Source organism: Saccopteryx bilineata, chromosome 9 (assembly GCF_036850765.1).
Source record: "Saccopteryx bilineata isolate mSacBil1 chromosome 9, mSacBil1_pri_phased_curated, whole genome shotgun sequence".
In the NCBI taxonomy this organism is placed as follows: Eukaryota; Metazoa; Chordata; class Mammalia; order Chiroptera; family Emballonuridae; genus Saccopteryx; species Saccopteryx bilineata.
Window position 1 is genome coordinate 71,157,559 of NC_089498.1, and position 23,585 is coordinate 71,181,143.

The window sequence follows — 23,585 nt, forward strand, 5'->3', positions numbered from 1 at the left end:
GTGCCGCAACGAAGAATTGATGCTTCTTATCTCTCTCCCTTTCTGTCTGTTTGTCCCTATCTGTCCCTTTCTCTGTCTCTGTCACAAAAAGAAAAAAAAAAGTACATACAATAAGTTGGCAAGTAGGAAAGACATTATGGTCTAGATCAGTGTTTTACAACTGGTCCCCGGACCAGTCTGCCATAAATTCCGTACTGGTCCGTGAAAGAGTTAACTGCTCTGATATTTGTATGAAGATTATAAACCCAATGATCTTAGCTGAATTTGCCTATGCTCAGAGTGATTTCTGCCTGAAATCCCCCCTAAATAATTCTCTTATTTTCACCGGTGCCCAAGTGTAAACAGGTTGAAAACCACTGGTCTTCCTTTTTGTTCTGATACAACTCTTAAACTATGTCCATGGAAGGATAACTATTCATGCTTTTACAAAGCTTGTGCTTTCCTCCTTCCATGGTTTTGCTCCACATCTTCTTGCTAATTGGAACATTTCTGCCCTTTCTTTTTTGAAGTCTTTTTTTCTTTTCCCCCAATCAATATATGGTTTTTATTGCATCTTTAAAATATCATGAAGAAATCTGAGATATCATCTGGCATCTTGCTGTTTTTATGGCTGAACATCTTAGATCAGCGGTTCTCAACCGGTGGGTCGCGACCCCGGCCTAGGCGACCCCTGTGTTTGGTCCTTCGACCCCCGCCGGGGTCGCAACCCACAGGTTGAGAACCGCTGTCTTAGATCTTACTCATCAGCCTGTTTGCTGAACTGTTCCTGTTTTGGAAACATAGGTACCATCCAAAAGCTTTCTGATAACCTTGTTTTTTGTTTGATTTTTAAGTTTTTAGAGAAAGGAGAGAGAGGGGAGCAGGGATGGGCAGCATCAGCTTGTTGCTTCTTATATGTACCCTGACCAAGCAAGCCCAGGGTTTCGAACCAGCAACCTCAGCACTCCTGGTGAACGCTTTATCCACTAGGCCACCACAGTTAGGCTGATATGCTTATTTTGAACTATTGTGGCTTGCATAATCAAAGCAGCTGAATTTGATACAAGTTCAATGTCATTTCCTTCAAGAATTAAGTCAACTTTCTGGGCTTGAGATACTGCCCAGGCAATGCCTGACCTCATCCTAACCTTGTAGATGTATTTTCTGCCCAAGATATTTCTGATTTCAACAATAGAACCATTCTCCTGAATAATGACATTGATGAGGAAGTGAGCATACACAGACCTCATCTTGTAATGGAGGCCCAGTGTAACACCCTTGGTCATGCTTTGTTCATGACTGCAGATCATGTGAACAGTGGCCAGTCACCACTTGTCAATCGGAAGCCTCTTCTTTTTTTTCCAAGGAGACTGAGTTCTGCATTGATGTGACTGAAGTCCCTCCACAGGGTGCCTCTGGGGCCCTTCACTATAACTGTGCTTTAGGGTGATGTCAACATTTTCTGGGATGTGACAGTCTGATTGCTGAGAATGGTCTTCATCCTTGCAGTAGATGTGGCAAAGAGAGTTCAAATCTTCTTAATCATTCCACTTAGGAAAGTGTGGAATGATGAAAATACTGGATTAGGTGTCAATAGACCTATTTCTGTCACTTTACTTGCTTTTAGACCTTGGGACAATTACTTGAGCTTTCTATGGCTTTATATATTTTAAATAAAGAAATAATAATCCCATCCCTGCCTGTCTCAGATAGCTAATATAAAAAATGCTTTGAAATATGTGAATTGTTATATAAGCTTGTCGCACCTGAGTTTTTGCCTTTTGTATGGAAACTTACTCTTTTTTTTTTTTTCTTTTAGCGAGGGAGAGGTAAAGAGAGACAGACCAGAAGGGAGAGAGATAAGAAGCATCTACTTGTAGTTGTGGAACTTGTTGTTCGTTGATTGCTTTCTCCTAAGTGCCTTGACCGGGGGGCTCCAGCTGAGCCAGGGATCCACTGCTCAAGCCAGCGACCTTTGGCCAGACAACCATGGAGTTATATGTGTGATTCCACACTTGAGCCAGCGGCCCCATGCTCAAGCTGGCAACCTCAGGGTTTCGAACCTGGGTCCTCAGTGTCCCGGGTCAACACTCTATCCCCTGGCCACCACCTGGTCAGGAGTTTTTCTTTCTTTCTTTCCTTTTTTTTAAATATACTCATTTTAGAGAGGAGAGTGAGAAAGAGAGAGAGATAGAGAGAAAGGGGCGAGGAGCAGGAAACATCAACTCCCATATGTGCCTTGACCAGACAAGTGCAGGGTTTTGAACCAGGGACCTCAGTGTTCTAGGTCAATGCTTTATCCACTGCACCACCACAGGTCAGGCTCTTTTTTTTTAACTTACTCTTTTCTTTTTCAAAATATTTTATTTATTGATATTAAAGAGAGGGGAAAGGGGTGGCGAGAAGTACCAGCTCATAGTTGCTTCACTTTAGTTGTTTAATGCTTGCTTGTTGCTTGTCATATGTGCCTTGACCAGGCAAGCCCAGGGTTCTGAACCGGCAACCTCAGCATTCCAGGTTGACGCTTTATCCACTGCGCCACCACAGGTCAGGCTAACTTACTCTTTCTTGTACTGACAAATACTATAGGTTTATTAAAAGTAGGGACTATAATGTAAACCTTCTTCTTATACAGTTTCTACTCTGGCGTATGGCATGTTAACAGATTCTGAGTAAAAATGGATAAAAGAATAACAATTCCACCTGTATTCAGGCTTTATAAATATTCTTCATTCACTAATTCTAAATCTCGTATACTTTATCAAATTTACCACTTTTCTTTTTATTTAATCTCCAATTTAGGTGATGTTTTTCCAGTGCAAATGAATCCAATAGCCCAGTCACAGTTCGTACCTTTGGCTGAAGTTCTTTGCTGTGCTGTAGCTGACATGAATGCTGCTCGGGTTGCAGTAACGCAGGGCTCACTGCTGGAGCATTTGATGAAACATTACCCAGGTAGAGTGACAAGTTTTTCTCTATTAGTTCATTGCCTGTGTTTGGTAGCTTATCCAGTTCCTTTTCTAATACGTATAGTACTTTATATATTAGAGCCCTGCCAGGAAAAGGGCATCAACATATTTGATAATTCTTTTACATTCTAATGGACTTTTTTTTTTAGCAAGACAGACAGACAGACAGGGACAGTAGACAGGAAGGAAGAGAGATGAGAAGCATCAACTTGTAGTTGTGGCACTTCAGTTCATTGATTGCTTCTCATATTTGTTTTGACTGGGAGGCTACAGTAGAGCCAGTGACCCCTTGCTCAAGCCAGCAACCTTGGGCTCAAGCCAGCAACCTTGGGCTCAAGCCAGCAACCTTGGGCTTCAAGCTAGTGACCTTTGGGCTTAAAAAATGACCATTTGGTGATGTCTATGATCCCACGCTCAAGCCAGTGACCCAGGGCTCAAGCTGATGAGCCTGTGCTCAAGCCGGATGAGCCTATATGCTCTAGCTGGTGACCTTGGGGTTTCAAACCTGGGACCTCAGTGTCCCAGGTCAGTAATCTGTCCACTGCACCACCACTGGTCAGGCTTCACCTTTCACTTGCAAACATATTTTGAAGGTCTTTCTGTATCAGCATATATTGCTCTATCTCATTTTTTTATGGCTGCATGATATCCCAATTTGTGAATCTAGAAAAGTATTTTTTATTTTCTCATTATAAAATGAATATGCTTATTATAGAAAAACCTAGAAAATACAGAAAAGTAACCACTCACAGTATTGCCACCCAAAAGAAACCAAGATTAACATATTGATGTATTTTCTTCTAGTGTTTCACTTACACAAACATTTTGAAGATTGTTTTCACAATATAAATATAATTTTGAATCCATTTTGGGGGAAATTCTTTTTATTTATTGATTTATTGATTTTTAGAGAGAGAGAGAGAGAAAGAAAGAGAAAATAGAGGGAGAGTGAGACTGAGTGGGGAGAAGCAGGAAGCACCTACTCATAGTGGCTGCTTCCTGTATGTGCCTTGACCAGGCAAGCCCAGGAATTCAAACCAATGACATCCGTGTTCCGAATCAATGCTTTATTCACTGCGCCACCACAGATCAGGCCAAAAGAAAATTTCTTTTAAAATTATTAGTTACCTTCCCAGTTTGAAAAACCACTATCGTTCAAATGTTAGGTTGCTTGCCTTCACCCCAGGAGAAACTGGTTTTCATTTTCTGTTTAGATTCTTAAGATTTAAGATATGGGACTGGTTTTCAAAAACTACCCATGTTTGCTCTTAAGAATGCTTTCCTGCATGACCAGGTGGTGGCACAGTGGATAGAACACCAGACTGGGATACAAAGGACCCAGGTTAGAAACCCTGAGGTCGCTGGCTTTAGCGAGGACTCATCAGCTTGAGCATGGGCTCACCAGCTTGAGCGCAGGGTTGCTGGCTTCAGCGTGTGATCATAGACATGACCCATGGTTGCTGGCTTGGGCCTTAAGGTCGCTGGCTTGAAGCCCAAGGTCACTGGCTTGAGCAAGGGGTCACTCAGTCTGCTGTAGACCCCCAGTCAAGGCACATATGAGAAAGAGTCAATGAACAACTAAGGTGCTGCAACAAAAAATTGATGCTTCTCATCTCTCTCCCTTCCTCTTTGTCTAACCCTATCTACCCCCTCTCTCTGTCTCAAAAATAAAAATGCTTTTCTTAGGCAAAATCTAAATTTATAATGGGTTCAATAACTTAGTGTTTGTATGTGAATGAACTCAGATTATTTTCCTCTACTTATTAGCTTAGCCATATGTCTTTGTGTGGACCTGAATTCTGATTATTGTTAAAACTTCTTTGGCATTTTAATTATATATATTAATTGTGTTATAACAAGCTCTAGGGTTATCAAGCAAATGTGAGGTCATTTCTTTGTTACTGATTTCACTCATTAAAATGTCTCTTATTCAGAATCTACCAGTATAAAATGCTTTTGTTTTAGGCATTGCAATTCCATCTCAAGATATTCTCCACACCATGCTGGGAATTCTGATTAAAGAAAGGAAGATTTATCACACCGGAGAAGGATACTTCATAGTTACTCCTCAGACTTATTTCATCACAAATATAAGCCCCGAAGAAAATAAGAGAGTCCAATCAGATGAAAGTCACACGGTACCAGCTTGCATCACATATCTGGTGAGCATGAAGAGCTGTGCAGAGTTTGCTGAGTTAGCCAAAGAAAACGCTGCCACCATGTCCCATTGCCCGTCTTGCCAGTGTTTCCCTGATGTGTGCACTCAGGATCCGCTGGAACCACCAGCTGCTGCAGAAATGACTAGAAAAGGCCAGAAAGGTCTTGGGGAATTAAAATCTTTGGTACAGAATCAAGCAGTGTCAGTTTCTGAGGAGAATCACGTCTCTGAGAACACCAAACCATTACCAAACACAAAAGACAGAGAAAAAGGCAAGAAGTTTGGCTTCAGCCTTTTCTGGCGCAGTGTATCTAGAAAGGAGAAGTCCAGAACAGAGCACAGCAGTTTCTCTGCCCAGTTCCCCCCGGAGGAATGGCCTGTCCGAGATGAAGATAACTTGGACAACATCCCACGAGACATTGAACATGAGATAATCAAACGAATTAATCCCATTCTGACTGTTGACAACTTAATCAAACATACCATTCTAATGCAAAAATATGAACAGAAAAAATGTAATAGCCAGGGCACTTCCACTGATATGCTGACAGTCCGGCATAAATATCCTTCAAGAGAAGGAGTTAAGAAGAGGCAGGGCCGGTCTTCCAAGTCTCGAAGGCAGGGCCATTCTCACAGGGATAGACACAAAGCCAGGAGTCAGGGAAGTGAGCCTCCGCCAGGAAGCATTCGACTGGAGGACCACCCCAAGCTCCCTGCTACACAGCCTACCCCCAGAATGAAAAGCCCAAACGAAGGAGTAATTCAGAAACCTCTTGGTGAGAACCCATCAGAACTAGGTTCCCATTTGATTTACAAAAAACGAATCAGTAATCCTTTCCAGGGTTTGTCTCACCGAAGGAGCCCAATAACCAAAGGACACAACATCCAGAAGGCCGCTGATCCGAGACCCAGTCAGATTAGATCAAAAGGAAAGCCTTTCCAAAGGTCAAGGTCTTTCGATTCCTCGCAAATCTTTGAGAGGGAAGCCAAACAGCCATATGCTGAACAATGTAATGATAAAGTGAGGGCAGAACCTATTTCTATGAATAACACTGTCAAACCTATCAATGATGAATTTAGAGATCACCTATTAAATTACTCTCAATGTAGTGTTTTGCAAAATGATAGTTCTTTCAGGGAAAGCATATTGACATATGATGTGCATGGTAGAGACAACAAGGTAATCCCTGAAGTCTTAAGGAAAAGTTATTATTCTCACTTTGACACATTAGGAGAGGCAGAAGAAACACAGGATGTCCTTCCATCACCAGTTTCCTCTTTAGACCAAGCATCCTCTGCTTGTAGATTGGTTGATAAAACAACACACCAGTTCCAAAAGCTTAGTCTTTTGGATTATCCACTTGGCGTGAACCATTTGGGACATGAGAGACAAGACAGAGACTCGGAGGAAACACTCATGAGAAAGGTATTTGTGCAGGAAGCAGAGTCTGTGAGTTTAGAAAATGAAGTACTTTCTGACAATGACCTAGCCTTGTATCAAAGTAAAGTGGAAGATGACGATGGTGCCTGCAGTTCACTGTACCTAGATGAGGATGACTTTTCTGAGAGTGAAGATTTGTGTCAAATGCTGCCTGGCCACATTCAGTGTTCCTTTACTGGAGGAAGCAATTGGAATGATTTGGAAAAGCAAAAGGTGACTGAAAGATCTCTGACTGAGTACAGCAGCAAAATACAGAAGTTTGAGCCTCAGTTGCTTAAAGGAAATGAATGTTACAAACCTTACGGGTGGCTCACCAACCCAAGTGAAAGCCCAAAACCTAATTTTTCTGCTGAAAGCTATGGCCTCAATTCAGGGACCCAGTCCAGTTTTCACTATAAAGAGGAACCCAGTGTTGCTGAATATGTACAGGCCTCAGCATCTGCAGATGGAAGTATATTTGATTACTACAGCACAAGGAAAGCTAATTCTGAGGCTGAAACCCCACAGGACTCTGTTGGTGACACAGAAAAGAAACCAGCTAGCTGGATGCAGAATAATCGAAATCAGGAAATGAGAAAACAGTTCACACAAAACTTAGAATTTCTCAGCACTTCCCATATGCCAGTGATGGCTCAGGATATCCAACATGAACACAGTCACTTGGAAGGAACAGAAAATTATAGCATGGCAGGAGATAGTGGAATAGATTCTCCACGGTAAGTGAATATAATACTGATTAGCCACCATCCCAGAGGAATTATTATTATTATTATTATTTTAGGTGAAAGGAGGGGAGATAGTGAGGCAGACTCTCTCATGCACCCTGACCAGGACCCACCTGGTAACCCCATCTAGTGCCCACGCTTGAATACTGAGCTACTTTTAGCATCTGAGGCTGATGCACTCCAATGGAGCAAGCCTCAGTGTCCGGGGCCACACTCGAACCAATCAAGCCACTGGCTGCGGGAGTGGAAAGGGGAGAAAAGGGGGAGATGGAGGTGGGGGGAAGCAGATGGTTGCTTCTCCTGTGTACCCTGATTGGTAATAAAACCCAGGATGTCCATATGCCGAGCTGACACTCTGTCCACTGAGTCACTGGCCAGGGCCAGGGATTATTAAAATTAAAAGCATATTGAGCTACCTAGTGGGAGACTCCTGAGTAAATTTTTTATACAATTTGATACAATTCTGCCAGCCTTTATTTTACTGAAAAAGTTATATAAAGTTACAATAAAATCTCTTATATAATAGGATATAGAGCCAAAATTTGTGCCACTCCTACTAAATCTCGAATTATTTCTAAACATTGGAAGGAACTGCTATAAACCCAGCACTGCCTGATCTGAGGTTGGAAGTTTTTACTTATATTCCTGGTCTACACAGGTTGAGAAATGGATGTGGCTACTTTGCACTAATATTTTCCAGGTCAATTTGTTTGAATAACACTGTTCATATTATCAAAGTAATATGGTCAAAATAGAATTATTTGAGAAGTACTGAGAAGTATTTTTATTTTTTAAATTTTTTACCTAGAAATTAAATGGGGTGACATTGATTAATAAGAGTACATAGGTTTCAGGTGAACATCTCCATAGTGTTTGAATTGTTGACTGCATCGTGTGACCATCACCCAAAGTCAACTCATTTTCTGTCACCATATACCATATTTCCTCATGTATAAGACGCCCTTTTTTTCCAAAAAATTTGGGGTCTAAAAACTGGCTGCGTTTTATACAGTGGTTATAGATTTTTTTACTTGCATTTCCCACTTTTTCTAGCTTATTTTTGCGCTGTATGTAGATATATGAAGACAGTGATTCATCATCAGACATTGATGAAGACAAGCTAATGGATGGGAATTTTGACAGTGATGAGGAGTTGTATGAATTTCATGATGAATAAAACTTGAGTTCAATAACTTTATGTAATACTTTTTTTTTTTCAAATTTCAGGCCCCCCAATTTTTTTTTTTTTTAATAAATTTTTATTAATGGTAATGGGATGACATTAATAAATCAGGGTACATATATTCAAAGAAAACATGTCTAGGTTATTTTGTCATCAAATTATGTTGCAAACCCCTCGCCCAAAGTCAGATTGTCCTCCGTCACCCTCTATCTAGTTCTCTGTGCCCCTCCCCCTCCCCCTAACTCTCTCCCTCCCTCCCTCCCATGTCCTCCCTCCCCCCCCCCCCACCCTTGGTAACCACCACACTCTTGTCCATGTCTCTTAGTCTCATTTTTATGTTCCACCAATGTATGGAATCATGTAGTTCTTGTTTTTTTCTGATTTACTTATTTCACTCCTTATAATGTTATCAAGATCCCACCATTTTGCTGTAAATGATCTGATGTCATCATTTCTTATGGCTGAGTAGTATTCCATAGTGTATATGTGCCACATCTTCTTTATCCAGTCTTCTATTGAAGGGCTTTTTGGTTGTTTCCATGTCTTGGTCAGGCCCCAAAATTAAGGTGTATGTCTTATACACGGGATCCTCTTATACATGGGAAAATAGGGTATTTGTTCCCCTTACTCACATTCACCATGTCCCCCTTCCCTGGTGACCACTTCACTTTTATCTATGTCAGTGAACAAAAAGTATTTTTTTTTTAATGCCTATAGTCACCCTTGTCTAGATACTTTAAAAAGTCCTTTTATGCCTGACCTGTGGTGGCACAGTGGATAAAACATCGACTTGGAATGCTGAGGTCACCAGTTCAAAAACTGGGGCTTGCCTGGTCAAGGCACATATGGGAGTTGATGCTTCCTGCTCTTCCCCCCACCTTCTTTCTCTCTTCTCTAAAATGAATAAATTTTTTAAAAATCTAAAAAAAATTTTTTTAAGTTCTTTTATATTTAGTATATTTATAATACTTTAGTCTGAATATATTGATCTATATATATATTTTGTCTACTGGACTCATATTGTAGTTGCTAATTTGCATGTTGCTTTTTTCAATTAATAATATATCATGAGCATTCCTCTCATGTCCTTAGTTTTATAAAAGGTCATATTAAAATTTTCTATATATTTTTTAATAGTTTTTTCATTATATTAAACTATTGTATACCCCCTTTTGAAAGAGTAAGGTAATACAGAAAGGTACAAGTAAAACTGGAAGTCTCTATTCTTCAACCTTTTCTATTCACATTCCACAGAGGTGACCGAAGTATTATTAACAGTTTGATATATGTTCTTTTAGACTTTTTTTAATGTATTTGTAAATGTAGTTATTTTAAACAACAAATCATATAGAGTAGTGGCTTTCCTTTTTCACCTAACTTATGGCTATCTTACAATCAATACATATCAATATAAACCCAACTCACTGTCTTTGTAATACATATAGACCCAATTTGTTATTTTTTAAAATTTTATTTCGACAATTAATTTTAACAGGATGACATTGATCAGTTAGGTTAGAGTACATAGATTCAGAGAAAACATCTCCAGATCATTTTGACATTTGATTATGTAGTATACCCATCACCCAAAGTCAAATTGTCTTCCACCACCTTCTATTCAACATTTGCCAGCTTGTTCTTTTTAATGGCTGCTTAGTATTCCATTATGTGAGCTCCATTATGTATATAACCATTATTTTTCTTCTTTTGACATTATATTATTCCCCTTTCTTTGCTATGTTTTTACATATAAATATTTGCAGACAGTTCTAGTTATGTATAACTTAGTCTAAATATCTGTAAGTTTGCATTTTTTTTTTTTGTATTTTTCGAAAGCTGGAAACGGGGAGAGACAGTCAGACAGACTCCCGCATGCGCCCGACCGGGATCCACCCGGCACGCCCATCAGGGGGTGACACTCTGCCCACCAGGGGGTGATGCTCTGCCCACCAGGGGGCGATGCTCTGCCCCTCCTGGGCGTCCCTCTGTTGCGACCAGAGCCACTCTAGCCCCTGGGGCAGAGGCCAAGGAGCCATCCCCAGCGCCTAGGCCATCTTTGCTCCAATGGAGCCTCAGCTGCGGGAGGGGAAGAGAGAGACAGAGAGGAAGGAGAGGGGGAAGGGTGGAGAAGCAGATGGGCGCTTCTCCTGTGTGCCTTGGCCGGGAATCGAACCTGGGACTTCTGCACGCCAGGCCGACGCTCTACCACTGAGCCAAACGGCCAGGGCCAAGTTTGCAATTTTTAAACAGTTTTTTTATTGGGAAACAGATATTTTCTTCTTGAAACAATAGTTTCATTCATGTTAAGTCTTTGAGACTGACCACGCTGTGGCGCAGTGGATAGAGCGTCGGACTGGGATGCGGAGGACCCAGGTTCGAAACCCTGAGGTCGCCAGCTTGAGCACGGCTCATCTGGTTTGAGCAAAGCTCACTGGCTTGGACCCAAGGTCGCTGGCTCGAGCAAGGGGTTACTCAGTCTACTGAAGGCCCGCAGTCAAGGCGCATATGAGAAAGCAATCAATGAACAACTAAGGTGTCACAACGAAAAACTGATGATTGATGCTTCTCATCTCCCTCCATTCCTGTCTGTCCCTATCTATCCCTCTCTCTCTCTGTCTCTGTAAAAAAAAAAAAAAAAAAAAAGTCTTTGAATTATCAAAACATATTGTTTCCAAAGTAGACAATCGTGTTGTTAATGAGCAAGCTGTGAGTTCTCTTTCTCTCTGGTAAAAGCTAAAAACAAACAAACCAAAACAGATAAGTGAAATTATTTCTTGACATAAAATTGACAATTTAAGTTTATGAAATCTTGAGACAGTTAATTTCTTAAAAAATACATACAATTGTTTTTTGAGAAAGTTATAATCCTTAAAGACATGTAGAGAAAAAAGGAGAGAAAGATAGCATTTGAGTATCAACTATGTGCCATATTATGATAAGGATTGGGAGGACACAGATGAACAACATATCGTTGCTCCTTGCAGGAAACTTACAGTTTTAGTTGAGGAGACCAACAAACAAACAAATTGAACTAAAGAACAAAGCATAAACTCTTCATAACTGCCAAAGAGATATGGAATTAAGAGTGAAGGGCTGTATGGGAGACTTATTGGAGGACACATTTTTGAGACTTAAAAAAATGTGCCTGACCAGGCGGTGGCGCAGTGGATTGAGCATTGGACTGGGATGCGGAAGGACCCAGGTTCGAGACCCCAGGGTTGCCAGCTTGAGCGCGGGCTCATCTGGCCTTAGCAAAAAGCTCACTTGCATGGACCCAAGGTCACTGGCTCGAGCGGGGGGTTACTCAGTCTGCTGAAGGCCCACGATCATGGCACATATGAGAAAGCAATCAATGAACAACTATGGTATCGCAAGGAAAAACTGATGATTGATGCTTCTCATCTCTCTCCATTCCTGTCTGTCTGTTCCTATCTATCCCTCTCTCTGACTCTCTCTCTGTCCCTGTAAAAAAAAATTCAAAATAAAAAATCTTAATGTAATAGACATGTGATGAAGAGGAGGCAAGGTGGTAAAAGGGGAATGTCAAAGCAAAATGCCTAAACAGTAATGTGGCTGAAGCAATGTAGATGTGTTAGATAATGGATTAACATAGCTGACAGCTTCAAGGAAGAAAACATTTGTCAGTATGAAAAATATTGTAGATAGCTCTTCCCTTCCAATATGACTTCTCAAAAAATACATGACACAAGATGATATTGGTTACTTTAGTTGTATAGAAGAGTTTTTCAGGAACTTCTGACTAGGATATACTTGATATTGGATCTGAGAACAGATGTTCAGAAAATAACTTCTTGGAAAGCAGCTGTCAAATAATTGAGGTGTTGTTGTGAAGCATTTAAAATGTGAAGAGCGCTTTAGATTTTTAGCCTGACCTGTGGTGGATCAGTGGATAAAGCATCGACCTGGAATGCTAAAGTCACCAGTTCAAAACCATGGGCTTGCCTGGTCAAGGCACATATGGGAGTTGATGCTTCCTGCTCCTTTCCTCTTCTCTTTCTCTCTTTCTCCCCCTCTTTAAAAATGAATAAATATTTTTTAAAAGGCCCTGGCCGCCTAGCTCAGCGGTAGAGCGTCGGCCCCGTGTGTGGAAGTCCTGGTTTTGATTCCTGGCCAGAGCACACAGGAGAAGCGCCTATTAGCTTCTCCATCCTTCCCCCTCTACTTTCTCTCTTCCCTTCCCGCAGCCAAGGCTCCATTGGAGCAAAAGTTGGCCCGGGTGCCTGACCAGGCGGTGACGCAGTGGATAGAGCGTCGGACTGGGATGCGGAAGACCCAGGTTTGAGACTCCGAGCTCACCAGCTTGAGCCCAAGGGCGCTGGCTCCAGCAAGGAGTTACTCGGTCTGCTGAAGGCCCACGGTCAAGGCACATATGAGAAAGCAATCAATGAACAACTAAGGTGTCGCAGTGATTGATGCTTCTCATCTCTTCGTTCCTGTCTGTCTGTCCCTGTCTATCCCTCTCTCGACTCTCTCTGTCTCTGTAAAAAAAAAAATGTTGGCCTGGGTGCTGAGGACAGCTCCATGGCCTCTGCCTCAGAAGGTAGAATGACTCCGGCAGCAACAGAACAAAGCTCCAGATGGGTAAAGCATTGCCCCCTGGTGGGCATGCCGGTTGGATCCCAGTCAGGCTCCTGCAGGAGTCTGCCTGCCTCCCCGCTTCTCACTTCAGAAAAATACAAAAAAACAACAACAAAAAATCTAAAAAAAAAGCCCTTTAGATTTTTAAACTTTGAGTAGTACAAATGTTCATGTATGTCCTCATGCTTCCTGACCATCCAGATAACAAACATTTTTATTTTAAAAATGTGTAAGGCAACATTAAATAAAGGCATATGTATGTTCTTGTTTCCATAAATTGGTTATCAAACAAATATGACCTTAAGTTAATAAAATTGTAACGAACTAATTTCTTTTTTTTTTTAATAGAGAGAGGGATAGACAGGAACAGAGATATGAGAAGCATCAATCATTAGTTTTTCATTGCACATTGTGCTCATTGATTGCTTTCTCATATGCGCCTTGACCGCGGGCCTCCAGCAGACCAAGTAACCCCTTGCTCGAGCCAGCGACCTTGGGTCTAAGCTGGTGAGCTTTTGCTCAAACCAGATGAGCTCATGCTCAAGCTGGCATCCTCGGGGTCTCGAACTTGGGTCCTCGGCATCCCAGTTTGACGCTCTATCCATTGCGCCACCGCCTGGTCAGGCTAATTTCATTTTTATTATTATTATTATTATTTTTTTTTTTTTTTACAGCGACAGAGAGTGAGTCAGAGAGAGGGATAGACAGGGACAGACAGACAGGAATGGAGAGAGATGAGAAGCATCAATCATTAGTTTTTCATTGCGAGTTGCAACACCTTAGTTGTTCATTGATTGCTCTCTCACATGTGCCTGGACTGCGGACCTTCAGCAGACCTAGCAACCCCTTGCTGGAGCCAGCGACCTTGGGTCCAAGCTGGTGAGCCTCGCTCAAACCAGATGAGCCCGCACTCAAGCTGGTGACCTCGGGGTCTCGAACCTGGGTCCTTCCACATCCCAGTCTGACGCTCTATCCACTGCGCCGCCGCCTGGTCAGGCTAATTTCATTTTTTGAAAAACAACTCACTCCCGGGAGTCAGCGAGCATGAATAAAACTCACTACTCAAAGGTTAAAGATTAACTTATGTCATAGTTGCTCCTTAGTATTAGTAAATGTTATATTGCTATATGAAAGTATAATGCCTTGGTTAGAGATTTAGCCCTTTTGAAGATAATAATTCTATTTTTAATATTTTCAGGACACAGAGTCTGACATCTAATAATTCAGTCGTTCTGGATGGACTAAATAGAAGACAGAATTTTCTGCAGAACTTTGAAGGCACAAAGAGCAGTCAAACATTCACATCCAATTCCTTACTTCAGCTAACTCCAGCTATAAATGTTTAAATGTTGTTTTTCTCTGGGAAATTTTTTTGTAAAAATTTACAGCATTGTGTTCGCTTCAGCAGCACATATATTAAAATTGGAACGATACAGAGAAGTTAGCATGGCCCCTGCGCAAGGATGACACGCAAATTCGTGAAGTGTTCCATATTTTTTAAAAAAAGTGCAGCATCATACAGGATGTTTCAGTCAACTCAATATATAAGAATTCTTTAAAGCCAAGTCTATATGTTATTAATTTCACCACTCATTTTGTTCTAGTTACTGGCTTTTTTTCTTTTTTGACAATTTAAAGCTTATTTTACTATGAATTTATTGGGAATACATAGTTTGTTTGCAATAAAAACAAAACCAAACAAAACATAGACTCCTTTGTCCTCTTCCAATTAAATGTAATTACCTGAATTTTCATTAGTTTCTCAAATACATGCCTGACCTGTGGTGGCGCAGTGGATAAAGTGTCGACCTGGAAATGCTGAGGTCGCCGGTTCAAAACCCTGGGCTTGCCTGGTCAAGGCACATATGGGAGTTGATGCTTCCAGCTCCTCCCCCCCTTCTCTCTCTCTGTCTCTCCCTCTCCTCTCTAAAATGAATAAATAAATAAATTAAAAAAAAAAAAGAAATCAAATACATAGAATGCTAACTTACTACCCAGAGTGAATTTTTCTACCCACACTAATACTGAGTTAAGTGGATCTCACCAGATTGCAATACAAAAATCTAGAAAATTACAAAAATGTAGAAAATAGTGTTTTAGGGTTGCAAAGGTAATTTGTTTACAACTAGTCTTTTATTGTTAACAGAAAGAATTTACATAGATGTTTTGGGAACTTTGCAACAAGAATTCCTTCCATCTCATTACTGCCAAGGATCTTCTCTGTGACCAGCCTGAGCATGAACAAATGGCTCCACAATGTCCAAAATACCTCTGGCAGTAAGCATGTGACTCTACTGTGTCTCTTCTTCCTCCCCACATTTGATGCTCTCTCTATAGCATGGCAGTGAAAACTCAGGGTATTCTCAGATGGTGAAGATAGAAGGGAAGCAGAATGGTTGCAAATGGCTTGTGAAAGGGAGGTTCTGAATTAAGAGATCTGGAGAAGAGAAATCATTTGATCCATTTCCATTCATGGTAAGGCCTAGTAACTTTGCCAGTTATTTTTGGCAGACCTTTTCAGACCAAGCAGTGGAATGGCCACTACTTTTTGGGTTTGAGGAATGTGGAGCAGTCAAGAAAGGTTTTATGTAGATGTTAATGCTGACTTGTGGTTGAGGGATGTTTTTTTAAAGAGGTTTCTAAAGGTTGTCAAGGCCTTAGATCTCAGGATAATTGAGTAATTGGAGACTGCCTATTTTGAACTCTCACTGGCCTGGGAACAATGAAGGCCAGATTAATCTCAGCATTGTGGAGAGCACTGTGAGTGCAATTGCTTAGTTTTTGCAGTGGTTGGACCACTCAATCCTATTGGTTTTTAGTGGCTCTGACAAACCTATCCAAGGTTAGCCATCGTCACAGGACATTTGAAACCTCAGACAAAGTACCAAGAAGAGTAATCGTAGCATAAAATTTTGTGGGAAAGACATTGTTTTAGGGGATGTTATAGCTTGGAATTAGCATTAGTGATTAGAAGGTAGGAGAAAGATTCAGCTCAGTATGAAGAATGTCCCATTAGTGAAAAGTATCTGTAAATGAAATAGGCAGCGTTAGCCTGGCATGTGGTGGTACAGTGGATAAAACATTGACCTGGAATGCTGAAGTTGTAGGTTCGAAACTCTGGGCTTGCTGGGTCAAGGAACATATGGCAAGCAATCAGTGACAAACTAAACTGAAGCAGCTATGAGTTGATACTTCTTGCTTACCCCCACCTCTGTAAAATCAATAAATAAAATTTTTTTTAAAAATAGGCAGCTTTAAAAGGGATGAATTTCTCATTATTTAGGGCATTCAAATAGAGGTTTGGTAATCCCTTTACTGGTATGTTGCAGAGGTATTTATTCCCAGTACTTAGTTTAAGAGGATGGCTGAACTGATGATTTTGAAGATTCCTTTCAAAGGTAAGGTTTTGTGCTTCAGTGAGGGTTATATGTCAAATATATCTCAATACAATATTGAAAAATGATTCAATGAGGATCCTGCAAAATACTTAACTCATGTAAGATTCCTGAGTATTGCTTTCAGTTCTTCATTTCTGCGTCTATCCCTGATAATCCTTGGGAAAAGGAGCAGCAACAACTCTGTTCTTTGATTTTGGACCTGGACAAGTTTCTTAGTAGAGTGAAGAATCCAGTCTGTTGTGGCTGTAGCCACATCTAGAGATCAATGAAAGCCATCTGTTTGCCACTGGATGCATTATAATACTCTAAATGTATGAAATGGAGCCTATTATGAAACCAATAAACTTTTATTGAACACAACAGATATTAAAGATGTATATGTGTGACTGTTTTTTGGGAGATTATTCTCTAAAACAGGTGACTTGCATTTTTCTACAATATTAATATTTATATGTGGAAATTTAAGTTCTTGATTTCTCTTCCCCATTGCCTTCTATTCTCTAAGGAGAAAACTGGTCTCTTGAAGCAGCTTGATGACCCAAGCTTAGAAGAAAGACACATTTGAATCTTAATTCCAATACACGTACTTGGTAGCTGTGTGATGGAGAAAATTACCAAACTTCTTTGTTTCAGTTTTCTCATCTGTAAAAGGAAGATAGTAATGATATGTATGTTACAGATTGTTGAAATATTTGTAGATAATAATCTACTTAAACGTTTCAATGCAGCAGGCACCTAATATAGTCATAAATACATGTGTATATGATTCTATATATTTACACAACTTGTTTGATAGGTAAATAAATACATGGCTTACTGTATATTTCCCCAGGTTGTCTGGAGTTCCTCCATTGAGAGATTCAATTTAAGTGAAGATTGACCTGTGGTGGCACAGTGGATAAAGCATCCACCTGGAATGCTGAGGTCTCTGGTTCAAACCATTGGGCTTGTTCAGTCAAGGCACACATGAGAAGCAACTACTACATGTTGATGCTTCCTGCTCCTCCCCATCCCCCTTTCTTTCTAAAAAACGAACAAACAAAACTCAATTTAAGTGAAGATTATAGAAAGTAGTATTAGTCAAAATCTAGATATGTCTGAGGAAGATATGCTTTTGGCTAAAAGGTTTCAGTTAATTTATGCTATCAATGGCAATGAAATATGCAAAGCCTCTTTCTGTGAGCTATTTTCTTTTTTAGTTTTATTTTTCAATTACAGTTTATGTTTAATATTTTGTATTAGTTTTAGGCATACAAAATAGTGGTTAGACAACCATATACTTCACAAAATGTTCCCCTTGATATTTCTAATAGCCACCTGACACCATATACAGTTATTATATTTACTGACTATATGCTCTATGCTGTACTTTACATCCCCATGACTATTTTCTAACTACCAATTTGTAGTGTAAGCTATTTTCAATATTTCAAAAATCCTAGTAGAAGTTGTACACTTCCTTTGACTAACTCCTTGCTGCTAAGTTAAATTTGCCAGTGGCTGAAATTATACCAGCTCAGTAATGCAACACTATCACACGCTGGTGTGATGTTGTAAAATTGCATTTGTATCGTATTTATAGACTAGAAGAATAATTATTACTAAATGAAATTTAGCAGACAAAATGTTGCAAAATGTCATATTTAGATAAAAACAATGGAAAAGAGCTGTAGTAGTCAAAAGATTGGGAACCACTACTTTTTGAGAACCCATCCTGAGAACGCTTTTGGGGAGTGGGGAAGACAGACTAGTGCCTAAAGAAAGTGGGAAGAGCCTGACCTGTGGTGGCGCAGTGGATAGAGTGTCAACCTGGAACGCTGGGGTTGCCGGTTCGAAACCCTGGGCTTGCCTGGTCAAGGCACATATGGGAGTTGATGCTTTCTGCTCCTCCCCCTGCCCTTCTCTCTCTCTCTCCCCTATAAAATGAATAAATAAAATCTTTTTAAAAAGTGGGAAGAGAAACATTTGAGTCATGAAACAAATGGGGGTATCAAAAATAAATTAATGACCGTTTTGCTATCCTCTAAAAATGCACTTAGAAACAAGTTCCCTATCAGTAGCAGCTTCCATTTCTTGGGTAATGGTGCCCTCTTCTGGGGTAAATGATGCGACTACTCTCTTCCACCATTGATTCAAATTACTGTGTATAAAGTAATTAACTAAAGCAACATCTCTCTATAAAGAGAAGCAAATTTAACAATCTTTTCAACAAGTTTGAATTAGGAGCTAGATACATATGTAACCATACATCTGCTAAATATGTTCAAAGCTGCATCCAATATTTTGGTGGGTTTTTTTTGTATCAGTATAGAGGTCTTTAATTAATTTATTTTTATACATATCATGCCATGAATTCATAGGGAATGGGTTCCAGTAGCTCAGGTTCCTTTCTGTTGATTCTCACAAAGTTCTTCTCTGGGTGGAGCAGGCTGGTGCTTCAGTTGAACTCGGGTATCTTTCTGTTTGATTTCCTTCTTTTTCTGATCATCTTCCTGCACATGTTTCAGGAAGCTATCTCAGCTCTCAAGAGTGCTTAGCCCTGGCCGGTTGGCTCAGTGGTAGAGCGTCGGCCTGGCGTGCAGGAATCCCGGGTTCAATTCCTAGCCAGGGCACACAGGAGAAGCGCCCATCTGCTTCTCCACCCCTCCCCCTCTCCTTCCTCTCTGTCTCTCTAGTCCCCTCCAGCAGCCAATGCTCCATTGGAGCAGAGATGGCCCGGGTGCTGAGGATGGCTCTATGGCCTCTGCCTCAAGGCGCTAGAATGGCTCTGGTTTCAACAGAGCAATGCCCCAGATGGGCAGAGCATCGCCCCCTGGTGGGCATGCCGGTGGATCCTGGTTGGGCGAATGCGGGAGTTTGTCTGACTGCCTCCCCGTTTCCAACTTCAGGAAAAAAACCCAAAAAGAACCAAACAAACAAGAGTGCTTAATATGCTCAATGCATACATTATTTCTCTTGGCAAGAATCTTGCCTTTGTTTCTTCACAACAGTGTCCACTGTATGTTGGATGATACTGTCCACTCTCCCAGTTTTTCCATGGTAACATTTGTGGGGCATTCCTTTTTGAACAGTGCCCATTCCCTTGATGTCTACAATATCACCTTTCTTGTAAATTCACATGTATGTGGCCAAAGGAACAACTCCATGCTTTCTGATAGCCCTAGAGAACATATAGTAGATGCTTCTCCTCATTCCCTTTGTGTTAGTCACTTTAGCAAATTACTGGAAGAGGGTGCTTACAGCCAAACATCTCCAGTGGTTTCAAAATCTGTCAAAAACTCGAGCTAAATGTATAAATGTAAGCATCATTTATGTAGTACTATTATATCATCTGATCCTTCCAAATTCCCTGCCTATCAGCAGGGAAGGCATTTTTTGTCCCCACATTACTAACAAAGAACAGGTTTTAGAGTTTAGTTGGCCAAGGTTATGTGGCTAGCAATGGCGGAAACATCCCTCCTATTCCCTTTTTCGTTTTCTTTTAGTTCTTTAAAATATTTTATTTATTCATTTTAGAGAGGAGAGAGTGAGAGAGAGAAGGGGGGAGGAGCAGGAAGCATCAACTCCCATATGTGCCTTGACCAGGCAAGCCCTGGGTTTCGAACTCGTGACCTCTGCGTTCCAGGTTGATGCTTTATTCTCTATGCCACCACAGGTCAGGTCACCTCTTTCATTTTCTTCTTACTTCTTAGTACTCAACACCCTAACTCCAATGTCCTAACATTTAAAAATCATAGTTCAATGCTTCCTGTCACAGAAAATTGACATGCAGATGCAAAATAATGACTCTTTTTAATTTCTACTTTTTAAATATGGAGTAAAAATCTAGCCCTGGCCCTGGCTAGTTTGCTCAGTGGTAAAGTGTCAGCCTGGCCTGTGGAAGTCCTGGATATGATTCCCAGCCAGGGCACACAGGAGAAGTATCCATCTGCTCCTCCATTCCCTCCACCCCCCATCTCTCTCTTCCCCTCCTGCAGACAAGTCTCCATTGGAGCAAAAAATAAAAGTTGGCCTGGGGCACTGAGGATGGCTCCATGGCCTCCCCCTCTGGTGCTAGAATGGCTCCAGTTGCAATGGAGGAATGCCCCAGATGGACAGAGCATCGCCCTCTGGTGGGTATGCCAGGTGGATCCCGGTCGGCCACATGCGGGAGTCTGTCTTTCTGCCTCCCCGCTTCTCACTTCAGAGAGAGAGAGAAAAAAAAATCTAGCCCTGTACATTTGAGAATGGTCAGAAAGAGGTGAATTTTATAGTCAGTCCTCTTGTTTATATCTTAAGGTTATAAAATTTAATGAATTGAAACCGAAGGCAAGGGAAATCTTTACAGTACCTTGGAAGAGAGCAACAGATAAGGCTTTTTAACTCTTAAACAAATATCAGTGACTGGTAAGTTATTTTGAAAAGAAAGGTGTTCTAATAAGATATTTTGAATTACTTGTGCATTTTAATTATGCTTCCCCTTCATACTTCTCCCTGAAATTTCATCAGATACAAATCTCTTGAGATTTATACAGGGAATATGGAAAAAATATTCTCCATTCTCTTATCCCCATTCCCAAGTTTTCTAGTTGCTACCCACTGAGAACACATATATTGATAGTAGTATCCTTTTTTTTTTCCAGCTAAGCACAACTTGGTCAAGTTACTCATGACTTGGTTTAATTTGCACACATTTTCCCTTTACACTTGACATAAATAGCAGGCAGACATTTGAGTCAATAAATTTGGGGCTTAGAAATGCAGGGGTGTAGTGTGTCCTAAATCACAGAAGTTATTCTGAAAAACACTAATATAAGTCTGTTGCATAGGGAGAGTAGAAGTCTATTCCTTTCCTTTTATAGATCTGCTTGTATGTCCTCTGACATAAAAATGAATGCCAAAATAAGCTTGAGGAGCTAAAATTTTTATTTCATCTGTGTTTGCTCTTCAGCCACAACATATTAACATTTGTTCCTTTTATCCTAGTTTTATGTGTGACATTCTTAACCACATTCACTTCATGTTCCTATGCACATTATACCCTCTTGCAGGGCTATGAACTTACCATGGTAGAATTGGGGGTGAGTGTGAGGAGGAGTGCAACATAAAGCTTTAGAAAAGAAGCACATCATTAGTTATTAGAGAAATGCAAATCAAAACTACAATGAGATACCACCTCACTCCTGTTAGATTAGCTATTATCAACAAGACGGGTAATAGCAAATGTTGGAGAGGCTGTGGAGAAAAAGGAACCCTCATTCACTGTTGGTGGGACTGTAAAGTAGTACAACCATTATGGAGGAAAGTATGGTGGTTCCTCAAAAAACTGCAAATAGAACTACCTTATGACCCAGCAATCCCTCTACTGGGTATATACCCCAAAAACTCAGAAACATTGATACGTGAAGACACATGTAGCCCCATGTTCATTGCAGCACTGTTCACAGTGGCCAAGACATGGAAACAGCCAAAAAGCCCTTCAATAGAAGACTGGATTAAGAAGATGTGGCACATATACACTATGGAATACTACTCAGCCATAAGAAATGATGACATCAGATCATTTACAGCAAAATGGTGGGATCTTGATAATATTATAAGGAGTGAAATAAGTAAATCAGAAAAAAACAAGAATTACATGATTCCATACATTGGTGGAACATAAAAATGAGACTAAGAGACATGGACAAGAGTGTGGTGGTTACCATGGGTGGGGGGGGAGGGAGGACATGGGAGGGAGGGAGGGAGAGAGTTAGGGGGAGGGGGAGGGGCACAGAGAACTAGATAGAGGGTGACGGAGGACAACCTGACTTTGGGCGAGGGGTTTGCAACATAATTTGATGACAAAATAACCTAGACATGTTTTCTTTGAATATATGTACTCTGATTTATTAATGTCATCCCATTACCATTAATAAAAAAAAAAAAAAAAAAAAAAAAAAAAAAAGAAAAGAAGCACAGATTTAGAGATTCGTAACCATTCTCATAATCTAGAGAGAGATGCATTTTCCTGTAATCATTGGCTGAACACTCGCTCCTTTTGTTCACCCTGTTAAATCCATAAGGTAACAAATAGCCCGTAACTTCAGGCCCATTCATAATTATGCAGAAAGCCTGTGGCAATTAGCTTTAGCATGTATGGTTTCTGCTACTCAAGACCAATGCCCAAACTCCATGACATGTAGCAATTTATAATTTTGTGAAGACACAAGTTTGATGCTCAAGTTATAAGGCTGGTGTGCCCCATTGTCAAGTGGTTTGTGAATTGTGCCTGCACCTACATCTCAGTTTGGTTTCTCCTCCATTCAAGAGTAGCTGGTTTAAAAGGTTATGAAGAGATAAATGACTCTTTAAAGAAACCCAGCCAAGTAGCAAAGGTCATGTATTTACTAAGCAATTAACCCTTTGTATTGTCTAAAGGCTTCCAGTTTTATGTAAGGTTGTATGTAATTTAGGGGCAGTTAATCCCCATCAGTAAAATAATATTGTTTATTCACTGCGAATACATAATGTGTTTAAGACATTTAGGTTTGTTTTCGTTCCAACTTTTCCCTACTTATTACTTACTGTACATTTCATTAGAGCCATCTTCCCTAAAATGCTTTGTGATGAAACTCAAAACTTTCAGCTTGATGTGGCAGAAAGGCACTGACTGCGGATTCAAGAGATGAGTTCTCTAGTCTTGACGCCACTAACTGACTTCAGACTTCTTTTATTTCAAGTGGGGAATGTGGGAAGGAGCGAAAATTAAGGATCGTGAAAACCTAAGACTTGGGCCAGTCCTCGCCTTCATTTGAAGCCCACCTAGCCCCTCCCCACCAACGCCAAAAGGCAGGGCTCGCGCGAAGACGTTGTACGTTAACGCTTCCGCCGACAATGGGCGGGACCTAGCCCGGCACCTTCCGGCCGCAAATGGCGGGGCGGCACGTGGCACTCCCTAGCGGCCCTGCACGGGGCTGTCTCTGAGCCAGCGCGAGGAGCCCTCTCTGCCCCCCTCAACCGTCTCTGGGGTGCCCAGGGAGAAAAATAATGTACGGTGTGGGGGAAGGGAAGAGGGGGGGCCGCCCGCAACCATTTTATGCTAATCAGTTCGCACATCCTTTATGGAGATTGGCCAGGGTTTTACTCTTAGAAGCCGATCACATTAAAACAAG

At 40.9% G+C, this 23,585-nt stretch overlaps 2 protein-coding genes, 1 non-coding gene and 2 pseudogenes across 3 annotated transcripts in view; 3 read left to right on the forward strand and 2 right to left on the reverse strand.

Annotated features, from left to right (window-relative positions):
* The window catches only part of STOX1 (storkhead box 1), a 98,045-nt gene extending 83,236 nt beyond the window's left edge, over window positions 1–14,809 (forward strand). Inside the window, exons 2-4 of the mRNA XM_066243840.1 lie at window positions 2,782–2,934; window positions 4,914–7,263; window positions 14,253–14,809. Coding sequence (XP_066099937.1) covers window positions 2,782–2,934; window positions 4,914–7,263; window positions 14,253–14,400 — 2,651 coding nt within the window. The 3' untranslated portion in view covers window positions 14,401–14,809. The remainder of the gene's footprint in view (window positions 1–2,781; window positions 2,935–4,913; window positions 7,264–14,252) is intronic.
* Window positions 966–1,480, reverse strand: LOC136313170 (large ribosomal subunit protein uL6 pseudogene; annotated as a pseudogene).
* On the forward strand, window positions 14,447–14,552 carry LOC136313748 (U6 spliceosomal RNA). The gene has a single exon (XR_010727193.1). It is a non-coding gene; the product is annotated as a U6 spliceosomal RNA (small nuclear RNA).
* Window positions 14,810–18,793: 3,984 nt separating the features above from the next.
* LOC136313647 (large ribosomal subunit protein eL21-like) lies at window positions 18,794–21,560 on the reverse strand (annotated as a pseudogene).
* Window positions 21,561–23,446: 1,886 nt separating this feature from the next.
* Window positions 23,447–23,585, forward strand: part of DDX50 (DExD-box helicase 50) — a 43,327-nt gene continuing 43,188 nt past the window's right edge. Inside the window, exon 1 of the mRNA XM_066242805.1 lies at window positions 23,447–23,462. The gene's annotated coding sequence lies outside the window, so the exon portion shown is untranslated. The remainder of the gene's footprint in view (window positions 23,463–23,585) is intronic.